The sequence below is a fragment of the Eupeodes corollae genome, chromosome 2, assembly GCF_945859685.1.
Source record: "Eupeodes corollae chromosome 2, idEupCoro1.1, whole genome shotgun sequence".
Taxonomy (NCBI): domain Eukaryota; kingdom Metazoa; phylum Arthropoda; class Insecta; order Diptera; family Syrphidae; genus Eupeodes; species Eupeodes corollae.
Window position 1 is genome coordinate 12,234,773 of NC_079148.1, and position 13,371 is coordinate 12,248,143.

General features: G+C 33.5%; 1 protein-coding gene across 5 annotated transcripts in view; it reads right to left on the reverse strand.

Annotated features, from left to right (window-relative positions):
- Positions 1-13,371, reverse strand: part of LOC129948324 (active breakpoint cluster region-related protein) — a 143,535-nt gene that overhangs the window by 112,074 nt on the left and 18,090 nt on the right. Inside the window, exon 1 of one of the 5 annotated variants that reach the window (XM_056059281.1) lies at positions 10,525-11,123. The exons of the other annotated variants lie outside the window; for them this stretch is intronic. Within the exon in view, the coding sequence (XP_055915256.1) occupies positions 10,525-10,572 (48 nt within the window). The 5' untranslated portion in view covers positions 10,573-11,123. Of the gene's footprint in view, positions 1-10,524; positions 11,124-13,371 lie in introns of those variants that run through there. 5 annotated transcript variants of the gene reach the window in all.

The following is a 13,371-nucleotide window of genomic DNA, read 5'->3' on the forward strand; positions in this document are numbered from 1 at the left end:
CTCCCATCAGCTCCTCTTGAAGAGAAGGAATTTCGTGCCCCATTGATGATAAGGTATGGTATGCGCCCGCCGCGCCGTACCGTATACAAGCCTGTTCGCCCAGCACTCCCAATCCAATAGTGCAATGGCCGAACTTTTTTTTTTTCTTTGTCCAACCTTTTCTCTGCCAAGCGAGTAAGAGCGAGAAAGAAAAAGAACATAACCGAGAAACGAGAGGGTCGACGACAGCTGGAAATGGCTTTCCACCCCAATAAAGCTCAAAGAACAACATTTTCTCGAGTACTTAAATCGATTTTTGACTTCGTTTTATGAGTTCGGGGATTATAACCATAGCTTCATATAATTTTCCTTTTCTAATTGCTGTTGTTGTTTTTTTTAGACGTCGTCGTCGTCTCGGTGGTCGTCATGTTGGGTTGAAATTAGAAGCCGGCAAACGGCTGCAGTAGCAGCCACAACAATGCCTTATCAGGCATCTTGTTATCGGTACGGTCGCGTCGTCATTCGTTGTCGCTGTCGGTGTGTCGGTATGGTAGGGGAGAGAAAATCTTGTGGTTAATTTGCATGTTAAATTCGCTTTTACTACACATAACGCAAGTCGCTATTTATGGGAAACTGACGCAGTTCTGCAACCCTTTTTTATATAATTTCCATTCCATTCCGTTTTTGTCTAATTTGATGCAGAGTGTTTTGCGGCTCAACTTATCGTCTATAGTGCAGCCCAGCAGCAACAGCAGCAATGTGCATCCTAATCAACCGGGAAACGTGTTTAGAAAAAAAAATTATAAAACATCATTGTGGCATGGAAATACATTGCCTTTTATGGTAACGTAAACGACCCATATTTTCTATTCCACTAGTCATAGAACCAGCAAAACAACAACCAACCTATATAGCATGACCCTACTTTGACACATTGTAGGGAAAAAGAGATGCTATAGCATAGTTTGGGACGTTTAGGTTGAAAAGTTACCTCGATATGGGGCTTGATAATATGAATATGCAAATTAAGTACGTTAAACCGTAAAGAAAAGGAAATAAACGGCTGGCATTACCATCAGAAAGGTCCAACTGACATTTGTGTCATCTAAGGGGCTTTTTTATACCCTCTTCCTTACTTAGCTCTTTAAGGTGCTATGCAGACAGAAATACTTTAAAATAAAATAAGATTATAGCAACGGGATTGTATTATAAATATAAGGGAATTGACAGTCACAGTGACAGCGATTTATTTAAAAATGGCGGATTTGAAGTTTTCTTGCAATGAAGTTTCCTTTTTTAATGGTTTCCTTCTGCACTGACAGTTGCTGTTATATTTTAATCATAATGATACTATGAAACCTTTTTTCGATTACTTATAATATTATTTTGAGATAAACGCGTTTGAAGTTTTGAGTAGTAGAAAATCTTGAATGATTTTGCAGTACTTTTATACTGAATTTTAAAACCACAGTACTTTGAGTTTTTCCTGGCCATAATAATAATTTGGGCCAGAATTTTTAGAAGGTTAAAGAGATAATTTCAAATTGTTAACAACCATGATTAAGGTTATGTCATTTCTCACTAAATTATAGCAACATAACCTCCTAAACTATAAAAGATTCGTCAAACTTATCAGCATCAAGGGAAAACATTAGATAACATATAAGCCTCAACATAGGTTTTAAAATTGTTACTTTGCTGACGAACGTTTAAAGAGTGCGTGCGTATAGCATGCGTCCCTTTAGTTTTTATTACTTCAAACACAACACCAAAAAAAAGTAACAATGAGTAATTTAAAGACTGGAAATGTGTGTGTTGAGAGATATTTTGAAACGATAGTTTTTAACAAGGGGGCGTGTTGTTGTTTGAAAGAATACACACATACGGTTTTAAAAAGGGTATCATTTTGTGCCATTTGGCAGTTGACATATTTTACACGTTTATTACAAGTATAAATGTGACTTTACTCCCCCAAAAATTTTAAATTTGAGGACTGATGGAGATGGTGGTGTGTGTTTGAAAGTTATAAGAAACGCAAACCAGTACTTAAATGTTCTTTATATAGAAGTGTGTGTGGCATGTGTTAAAAGTAACGATTTGAGGATTTTAGTAATTTGACATATCGTTGTCCTTGACAACTATAGACATAATGCTTGAAAAATGTTTAAATCCAGAACTTCCTCGTCCCAAAGCGTCGTTAGGTGTTCAATCATGTGAAGTTCAAAGTTAGACCATTTTATTTAGATGACGATTTGAATTAGCCTCCTTTTGAAAAATTTTTTTTAAGCGGTACCAAAAAAAAAAGTTAAATCACATTACTTTTGGGGAAATACGAAATAACTAAACATTTCTTGAAAAATTGTGATATTTTTAATGAATTAAAACAATTTCAGACGTGTATTGTCCCAGATTTAGTCAAATGTCAAAAGATGACAACTTTAAAAAAGACATACAGTGGCTCACAGCTTATTTGATACAGTGCTTGATTTCAAATATACAGTACTGTGCCGTGGGGTTTCTTCGGAATAAATTTGTTATTTTATAATCATCTTTTGATGTAGTACTTCGCGACCTTTAATTTTAAACAAAACTTTTTTATCAATCAAAGTCCCGGCATAAATTAACTAAACAAATAAAGCTACACGTATAAACTTACTAACCTCAAAATAAATCAAATTAACCGTTGTTAAAATGAGACGAAAAGAGAAATGGTCACTAGTCATTATTATTTTTGTAAAAGCAGTGTATTTGTAGAATTTGCCTGTGGATCAGTGCTTTAAGATTATGAACAGTAAGGTGACACATACAAAAGTCTAAAGCAATACAAATAATTTCATTGGAACAACGTTTATATATACATACGAAATGTTTGGTTTTTTTTTGATAGGCGGTGATAGTTGCAAATGGTGGCGCTACAGTCCTATGTGAACTAGGGCCTCACCCAACAAACTTCTCCATCTATAGCTCGGTCGCTAGCTAGATGTCTCCAGACACAGATCCGGGGTCTTCCTCTACTGCGCTGTCTTGTGGGTGTGGATTCGAAGACTTTCCGGGCTGTAGCATTGGTTTCCATGCGCTCTACGTGACCCAGCCATCTTAGTCGTTGCACTTTTACCCTTTTGGCTAAGTCTACTTCGCTGTACTGCCCTTTTTTCATAGTACATGCTTCTGCATAGCAGGACGTATAGCAGGACGGGGAAGATAAGAGTCTTATATAGAAACACTTTGGTCGCTCGAGAGAAGGACCACTCAACTGCTTTATTAGTCCAAAGAAACAGTTATTCTGCGTTTGGTCTCAGCGCTGGTGTTGTTTTGTGCGTTTACAGCGAAGCCTAGGTAGACGAAGTTCTTGACTACCTTAAAGTTACGTCTGTCGATGGTGACGTTTTGACCAAGACTACGGTGTTGTATGTCCTTTCTTGACGACAGCATGTACTTTGTTTTGCCCTTATTAACCGTTAAACCCATTTTTGCCGCCTCTCCCTAAATAAAAAAACGCTGAGTTCTTCCGATTATGTCAATGTCATCAGCATATACTAGTAATTGGATAGACTTTTGAAAGATAGTGCCTCTAGTGTTAACGTTTAAGCTCTGCAATATTCTTTCAAGCACGATGTTAAAAAAATCACATGACAGCGCATCGCCTTGTCTAAAACCTTTTTTGACATCGAAAGGTTCTGTTAAGTTGTTTATAACCCTTATGGAGCAGCGTGAATTCTCCATGGTTATCCTTTACAAACGGATGAGTTTAGACTTGGCTCTATACAGCTCGTTCCTGTTCCTTGAAATCGATGAAGAGATGGTGAGTGTCGATTTGGTGTTCTTGGGTTTTTTCCAGGATCTGCCGTAATGTGAATATTTGATCACCTGTAGACTTTTCTGGTCTAGAACCACACTGATAAGGACCTATCAGATTGTTGACAATGGGCTTAAGACGAGGCGATGCTAAGTTGACTGATTCTTCTATAGTTATTGCAGTCAAGAGGGTCTCCTTTTTTCAGGATCGGCCAAACAATACTGCGGTTCCATTCATCGGGCATGCTTTCCTCCGACCATGTCTTACAGATAAGTTGGTGCATGCTCCTTACCAACTTATCTTAAGTTGCTTCAAAGAGCTCGGCATTCAAGCCATCCGCCCCAGTGGCCTTATTAGACTTCAGCTTAGATATGGCAATCTTTATTTCGTCTAAGTCGGGATGACGGGATTGTTGGCTCTCTTTTTCCTTCTGAGAAGTCGATGTTCCTCTCGCCTCTTCTGTTCATAGAGCTCATGAGCAGCTCTCGTCCTTTTATGCAGCGACGCTTTGCGTGCCTGTTGTTTGGCTGCATTTGCCGGCCGACATTCCCCATCAGAGGCGACTTCTCTGATTTCATCTTGGCAATGTTGCCACTGGTTTTCGATACATTGTGTTGGCGGCAGAGAGCTTCGAGAGAGGTTACTTGTAACTCGGTCGGAAAAGAATTTGGCGATCTCTGGCGATTGTAGCCGTTTGTAGCACCTCCCTGTTTTGCCTTGGGTCTGGAAATCCGAAGTGCTACCTTGGCTACAACGAGGTAGTGGTCCGAGTCGATTTCAGTTCCTCGAAAAGTTCGTACATCCATGATGCTGGAAGCGTATCTGGCGTCGATCGCAATCTGGTTGACGGTAGATTGATCTGGAGAAGCCCAAGTTCCTTTGTGGATGTTGAGGTATGGAAAAGTGTACTGGATACCATGACGTTTCGCCCCGCAGCAAAATCTATGAGCCTGAATCCGTTGCCGGAAATGTTGTCGTGTCCAAAAGTTATCCAAAAACCTCCACAATCTCCAGACCTTAACCCAAGAACTTGTGGTATAAATTGGACCGTCGAGTTCGCGAAAACCCTGTCTCGTCAATAAGTTCACTCAAGCAACGGATTCAAGAACAATGGAGCAAAATAGGCATTGAATACCTCCGAAAAAAACTATAAAAAACATGCCCAAGCGACTGGACGGAGTTTTATCCAATCAAGGGTGTCCAACAAAATATTTAAAATCAATGGTAAGAAGGATTAATTAAAAAATTATTATAACTATGTGAAAAAAATCAAACATTAATGAAGTGTTATTTTTTGATTTATCTTATTATTTATTTATTTTATTTTATTTTATTAAATTGCTATTTTAATCAAAAAATGTGTTTATATTGAAAACCGAATATGAATGGCACTCACTGTACATATTTCTTACAATCAAATACAAATAAACAAACCACAAATAATATTCATCGAAGTGACAGATGGATTTATATTGAACATAATTTTATTTTTATACAATATTAACGAAGCTTGCTCAGAGATATGATGTATAAAATATTTTATACAACTAAATTGAATTTTATAAAACTATGAGAAAAAACTTCATTATTGACAGAAGTAAAAAAAATTCTCGAAAATTTGATCTGAATCTGAAAATTTGTCTTTAAATAAAAAAATTAATCAATTTATTTTTTTCCAATGGAACGCAAAAGGATATTGTAACGCATTAAATGTAGGGCAACCTTAACCTGTTGAAACATTTAAAACTTTTACAGTTTACTTATTATTGATGACTTTGTAATAGTTTTTTTTTTGCTGTTATATTTATATTGTTATATTTAATGTAAATGGTTTCTTTCTGTGTTCCAAGCGCCACCTCTCGGCCTTCTCACAAAAGATGATAATCTGGCAATGTCTGGCAATTCCGGACAAGAAACAGAGGAAAAACACGTGGAAGGCAGGAAATGAAGCCATCTTGTGATTTTTTGGAAATTATTGAAGTTTGGATAGGAAAAAGAAAAAGACTGATTCTGTGACTAAAGATATAAATTAATAAAGAAAAATTGATAAATAAAGTTTTATTACAACTTATTGTGGGAAAAATGTCTTAAAAGGTTCATGCATTAGTTGGGATCAACTTCCAACTGCTCCAAAAAGAGCGCAACGCCCATTGTTGCTATTGGAGGACACCCAATTTAATAATAAAGCTTTATCATTTATTATATGTCCTTAGTGACTGATCAAAAGAAGATATTTTGACAGAAAGTAAAAAAAGCAATATGGCTGACACCAGCTGTCAAAATCAAACCGTCCCAATTGAAAATCCCCTTGTTACCAATAAAACATATATTCGACATTATCACAGGTCCTGTCAGATTCTCTTCTACGAGTGACAAAAGAAAAACTACCACAGATTTTGTCGTAGCTAAAATATTGACACAGAAATCGTGATTAGAGATTATTACTTTTCAGAAACTCAACTCAATACTTCAATGTTATCTAAAGCCTTCCCTTTTTTATGCAACTATTAATCCATAATTATTATTTTGTAAGACCCAAAACTAGGTGTTTTCCATATCCCACAGAAAACAATACAAAACCACCCTTTTTGGAAGTAAATAAATATCGGAATTAAATGAGATATCAAGATTTATTTCATCATCAAAATTTTTAACACAAAACAAACCAACTTTGTCAACTTAACTTTAGAAAAGTTTTGTCATCCAATTTAACTTTTAATCATCAAAATTCCACCGGGTATAATTGTATCTACATATGTATGTCGAGTATAGATACTGTAGTATCTTTTTATTTTATGAATAGATATAAAATATATCCACATTCGTTCGCCACATTCCTCATAGACTCATCGTCTCTTATTCTTTATGGATGTTGACTTGAAATTAAGTAAGATATCATTTAATAAATTGTCTACATTACATTATTTTGTTATTGTTCTATTTTGTATTTTATTTTCATTCATCATGCGGTTCTTCCTTCTATCTATATAATATATCTATGTACCGACAAGTTCGTTGTATTTGGTTATGAAACAATCTTAATAATAATGAATCAGTTATTGAGAGTAGGGTAAATTAATCTAGAATTGGTACTTTTTAGTGAGTCATGTATTTTTCTTAATACGGTTAAAAAAAAGAAAATCGTATAACCTAAGAGATAGTTAAAAAACAAAAGGCATACTTTATGTTTTAAAAAAATGATTAAGCTGCGTTCAAGGGTTCTATAAATAAAATGCAGTCATTTTTCTAGATTCCAAACTAATGTCATTTTTAAATTGTTTATCTGGAAGTCTTGTGGATTCTTTTAAAAGTTGTCATTTGGGAAAAAGTGACAGTTCTGATTTCCAAGAAAAGTGACATTTGCTTCTGGATCAAAAATAAGAAACACTTACACGTTTGGTAACCTTACATGTATTTCTAAGACCTCTCTTATTCTCAAAATTATAAACCAAATTTATTATTCTTACTGTCAGAAATTCGAAATTAAATACTGTTTGCTATTCGCCAAGTTGACGTTCGCCTCAAACTTCAAAAATTTGGTGAATTGAAATGTCGTTCTATTACAATTCACAATTGGCGAATGCTCGCGTTTATCTGTCATAATCGGTCGAACTGTAATTCTTGGTGACTTTGAAAAAATCAACGTTTTTTTTAATTAAAAGTAGTTGTCTAGATTTTTTGTTGCGACATAAAAAAAAATTAGTGAAAATCGACAAAGGTAAGAATAAATTAAGTAATTATTAATTAAATTATAATTACAACTTTTATTAGTATAGCATTAAAAGAACCAACAACGCCCAGTTCTTAAAGTTGGTGGAGCTAATGGAGGCAAACCCCGACATTGCCAAAGGTGTCGGGACGTTTGGATCATCCAAAAAAAACTAAGCCTAATATTGGTATTCGTTTGCCCTTGAGCTAAACGTATTGGGACCTCCTATACGAGAGAGTAAAGAGTGGCATAAGGTACGTAACAAACAATATTACAAAACGGTTTTAGAAAATAAAATTTTATAGTTTTAGCTGGACTATAAACAAATAAAAGTAGTCGCAACAGATGGAGGACCTTTTCGGCAGTTGTCTTTGACCTCTTTGGAACAGACAGTTCACAATTTGCTAAGTTTACAAAAGTTTACATTAGAAAAATAAATTGATAAATACATTTATCTAAACGTCAAACTCAATCGCTGTCATGTTTAGTGTCCTAAATATTCAAAGTGATTTCCTTGAACAAGCATTTATTTTGATTTTAAAATATATAACATTAAAGGCAAACTTCAGAATGGCCAAAATGAAAATATGATTATTTGGAATCTCAGATCGGACAGAAATATTGAACTGTCATGCAAATGAGCGACATAGGACATAATTCTAAAAAAAAAAAATGTTTTTGTCTAACTTTTTATTATTTTTAGCATTGAAAGAATCTTATTATTTAACATGAACAAACATTTACAAACATGTTTGCAGCTTAAGGTTGAGGGTATAAGCACGCAATTTTAAGTCACGCAATAATATAAAAGCTTAAATGAGTACCATTGTCAGTGTCAGTCATCCGCTCGCTCACTTTGCATGTTTTTGTTTAGTATACCTGTAGCCATGTTTATTTATTTACACAAATAGAATTTCTTAAAATTTTTAAGAAAATATCTTGAAGAGAGGTCAACATTTTTATTAATGCAAAACCGTTATATGGGAACTAGCTTTTATAATCAAGCTTTCCTTAAGGAAATCAAACTAAACAAAATTTAGTTTTTACTTTAAATAGTTCCGAGAATTGATTGTCATGGGTGAAATTTTTAAGCTGTCATGTGACATTTTAGTCGAAAGTCTAACGTTTTTTTCTATTATAAAAATAACTGAGAAAATATTTCAGTCATTGTTGTAAAGATCTGGTAGCTGTATTTAAATTGTGACAGAAATGTCAACTAGTTTCAAAAATGATTATTACACTTATGTTGTGACAGCTGTCAACGTATACAGACCAAATACATTGATTTTAACTTTCATTTATCAGAAATGGCTTTTGGCCTGACATAACATCATTTCTAAACTCAGTGTTGAAGTATCCGAGGATTGAAATTCATGGGTTCATTGGTAAAATTTTGAACCTGTTATGTGACATTTTAGTCGAAAGTCTAACTTTGTTTTCTATTATAAAAATAACTGAAAAATATGACAGTCATTTTTGTAAACCTCTGGTAGCTCTATTAAAATTGTGAAAGAAATGTCAACTATTTCAAAAATGATTATCAAATTTATGTTGTGACAGCTGTCAACGTATACATATAAAATACATTGATTTTAACTGTCATTTATGACAGTTTAGGTATCCGAGGTTTGAAATTCATGGGTTCATGGGTGAAATTTTTAAGCTGTCATGTGACATTTTAGTCGACAGTCTAACATTTTTTTTTTCTATTATAAAATAACTGAGAAAATATTATAGTCATTTTTGTAAACCTTTAGTAGCTGTATTTAAATTATGATTTGTATTAAATTTCAACTCAGTTCAAACGATTTGTTTACAAACAACCAATATTTTTTTAACGTATATGAAAACAATACAAAAATAGGAGTAGCCATGTAAATTGAAAAACATCTTAATGATTATAGAATAAACCACTGTTTTTCATTGATTCCTTGTTTTTCACTCTTTTGTTAAAAAAAAGAAGAAATATTTGGTTCAATAACAAATTTGTATTAAGTTTACTTATTTCACAACTTAAATCTATAAACAATGTCAGAACCACCCTGTGTAAAACAGATAACAGCAATTATTCAAATATTTTACTCCTGTCAAAATGCACAGTTTTGGCTGGCTTAAATTTCAAACATGCAATATAACACATGTCATTGCCATTCTAATTTACTTATCCAAACATTATTTAACAAATTACCAAGATTGTAACAAATGCCTAATACTTTTTTTACCTAATTTTTAAGATGTAATCAATCATACTTTGAAAGTTAGTGTAAAGTCCGCCTTAATGTCACTTTTTCTTTTCAAAATTATGATAGAAGATAAAACATTTTCCTTACATTAAGAAAGAAAGGGAGGGATAAAGCGTTAAATATTTTTATTTGCAATATTTATTTACATCAATAAAGAAACATATAAACCTTAGGAAATATTGAAATTTCAAAAGCTCTAGTTATAGATTTTGTTTATATTTAACTTTCAGAATTATTAAGAAGTAGATAATGCTTCATAATGTACATCCATATGTTCACCTTCCTATGTACATATGATAAGAAAAATAATAATTGTCACTTAGTTTGTTTAGTAACAAAGTACACAAATAACATTTGTATCTTTGTATCTAATGCCTTTTCTTTTGAATACATATTCAACCCTCTCAAAAATGGATACCAAAACAATAACACAATGAGTCTTAAAAAAGTGTTTTTCCTTTCTGCCAGGAAATGTTAAGTCGTTATATTTCAATCAAATATTCAATCTCTTTTTTAAGCTAAATTAATTAGACAGATAAACAAAATTCCAATTCAAGAAAAAATGTATGTACATGAAATATAATTTAAATTTTGTTGACAACTAAAGTTTAAAAAAAAGAGAAGCACTTAAAATTACAACAACAACAATCACAATTTCATAATGACACAACATTGATATTCGAAAAAAAAAACACTCGAAAGTAGATTATAATACATTTGCGAAAATTCGAACATGAACTGAACTTCATTCATTACTTTTTGGAGAACTTTTATATTTTCGTAATTGCGTAGCTTACCGTTTTGCTTCTTCCCCAAAATTTAAATTTATCCTTAAATGATGACATTGTTTTAAATTTTTAATTTATAATATTTTTGTAGAAAAGAAAAAATAAGAACAAACTAATTCACTTTCGTTTGACAAGAAATTTTTCGATATCGAAAAAGAATTTTTCACATATTTCGTATTTAATTTCGCGCTTTGCTTCGTACAAATTGCAATTCACAATACTTTATAGGAAGAGGAACCACCATTAACTTGAAAGTGACAACAGAACTTTATAAATTTTCTAAGAATTCGAAGAAAAAAACACGAGCCGCACAACGTAATTGTTTAATCTTATCTGACAGTTTGTTAGGCGAAAATTTCCAAGTTCGATATTTTGCTCAGATGGTTGTTTTTTTTTTGTATGACTACAATTTAAATTATTTTAATTGAACTTTATTATTTTTTCGTAAACTGTGTGCTTCGCACAGAAGGAAATAGTCATCTAGTCATGATAAACACACATTAAAAAAAAAACACGGTGAAATTAATGGAAATGGAATGTGATAAGATAAAGATACAAAACCGAAAACCCTTTCTTGGTCGGATAAGATTAGAGGAACGAAAGTAGAGCCAGCGGCAACAACGACGACAACGAGCGGTGGACGACGGCGACGAATAGCGATACCGAACGGTTGTGGTCGGGTTTAGCGTGAATGGGAATGGGAACCGAATTAATTTTTAGTTTTCATTCCGTCGCGTCGTTGTCGCCGTTATCGTTGTGTTCCAATTTGCAACATTTTCCTCCTACTCCAATTAGATACATATGTATAAAGAGGGTTGCCATTAGACAAAAATGTTATCTAACTTTGTAAAAGTTTAAAAGGGTTCTATGAACTTCGGGAACAGATATTTGCTTTAAGTAACAATTCGAAAGCTTTGTTTTGAAATTAAATAATTCAAGATGAATTGCCAAACCTTACTGAACAGAAACGTCAAGTCAGTTTGACATTTTCAACTGTCAAACCGTAGACAATGACTGCGTTGGATTTTTAGATGCCTTGTTGAACGATTTGGATAGCTACATACATACATACCCCAGACATTCTTGGATACATTTGGATTCCTTTTTTGACATCTCAGCTGTTTTTGATCAGCTGTTATTTTACACGTAAAACAGTAACAAAAAAGTATCCGGATACTCTATCTGTCTGAGTTTGAACGCAGCCAATAACTATAGAAACTTCTCATACAGCTAAAAAAAAGTAGAATTGCTGGATACGAAATTCACTTTTTTCCATTTTCTCCTCAAATTAGTGAGTAGTCTGATAAAAATAGCTGTCAAACACAAAACTAACTGACGCAGCAAGTTTAAATTTTGACAGGAGTCAACTGACTGTTGACAGGAGCAGTGTTGCTGTTTCAGGAAAGAGGTCAGAAATTCAAAAAGTCACGGACTTATTGACCCCCCTCGTATTTGAGATGAGCTTAATCGGTGTATGTTCTTATCAAGCTCAGATCAGAGAACCGAACTGTCAAAAAAAATCGGCGTTTCTTTTTTAGATCAGAAATGTCAGCACGTTTGGATTTTGTTTCTTATTTCAATAAAAGTTATCTCACTTCGCATTATATGAGCTTTAAATAAAATAACCTAGCTAAAGGAGTAAGAAACTGAACGCGTTTGTTTTGTGTGGTATGACAGATTCAAATGAACAATTCTAAAACTTTTGACAATTTAGTCCTCCAGTTTGTTTCATTATTGAAATAGAGGGCTCTGATTTAACTCTGCTCAAAACGTACTTGACGTGCTCAGGATCTGCTCTGAGCTTAAGAAAAAAAACGACTTGAAGCTCAGAGCAGTGAACTGAACTGTCAAAAATAAGATCCGTATTTTTTTTTTTTAGTTCAGAAATGTCAGAACGTTTGGATTGTGTTTCTTTTTTCAATAAAAGTTAGCTCACCTCGCGTTGTACAAGTTCTAAATAAAATAACCAAGCTAAAGGAGTAAAAAGCTGGATGCGTTTGTTTTGTGTGGTATAACAGAGACAAATGAACAATTTTAAAACTTTTGACAATTCAGTCCTCCAGTTTGGATCATTATTCAATTGAAGAGCTCTGATTAAACTCTGCTCAAAACGTATACTTGACGTTGTCAGGATATGCTCTGAGCTTAAGAAACGTCATTCAATTAAAAATACGATGCATGACCACTATTCTTTTGAATTAGCCACTTGCATACCGCACCCCCCCCCCCCATTTTAATATTCAAAATTTTAATGTCCCCTATTATATCCTTCCCTATTTTTTTAAAGCTAAGTATACACGATTATAAGATATTCCAGTATGGGCACATTAACTCAGTTGTATCTGTCAAAATTGACAGAAATAACTTGGCAGCCAATCGTCGTTCAATTTTCAATCAAAAAATTGGAAAACTCATTGCAATCTTAACAACATTTTCCAATTTTTATTTGGCACGGAGTTTTTAAGCAGGAAACAACATCAAAAGTTTACAGGATTTTGAAAAAAAAAATAAAAACTACGAAAATGGAAACAAATAAGAAGTCACCATCTGTCAAAATAGCGAAAAAGATGTAACACGAAAAAAAAATACAATTTATCCAGGAGATCGAGACAAGGCGATGTTTGTGAGACATGCGGTTGTGCGGAGTATAAGCTACCTAAGGACACGGTTTGGCAAGACATTGGCGATGCTATGAGATTGCCGTTAATCTTCAATTTTGTCTAGATCTCCTGAAAATTCTTCAATCCGATGCTGTTTTAAGAAACAAACAAACACATCTTCCTTAGAAAATTGCTTTAAAGCGATTCTATCAATGTTTTGTTTTCCAATCGTAGAAACAGACAATTTTTAATTGGA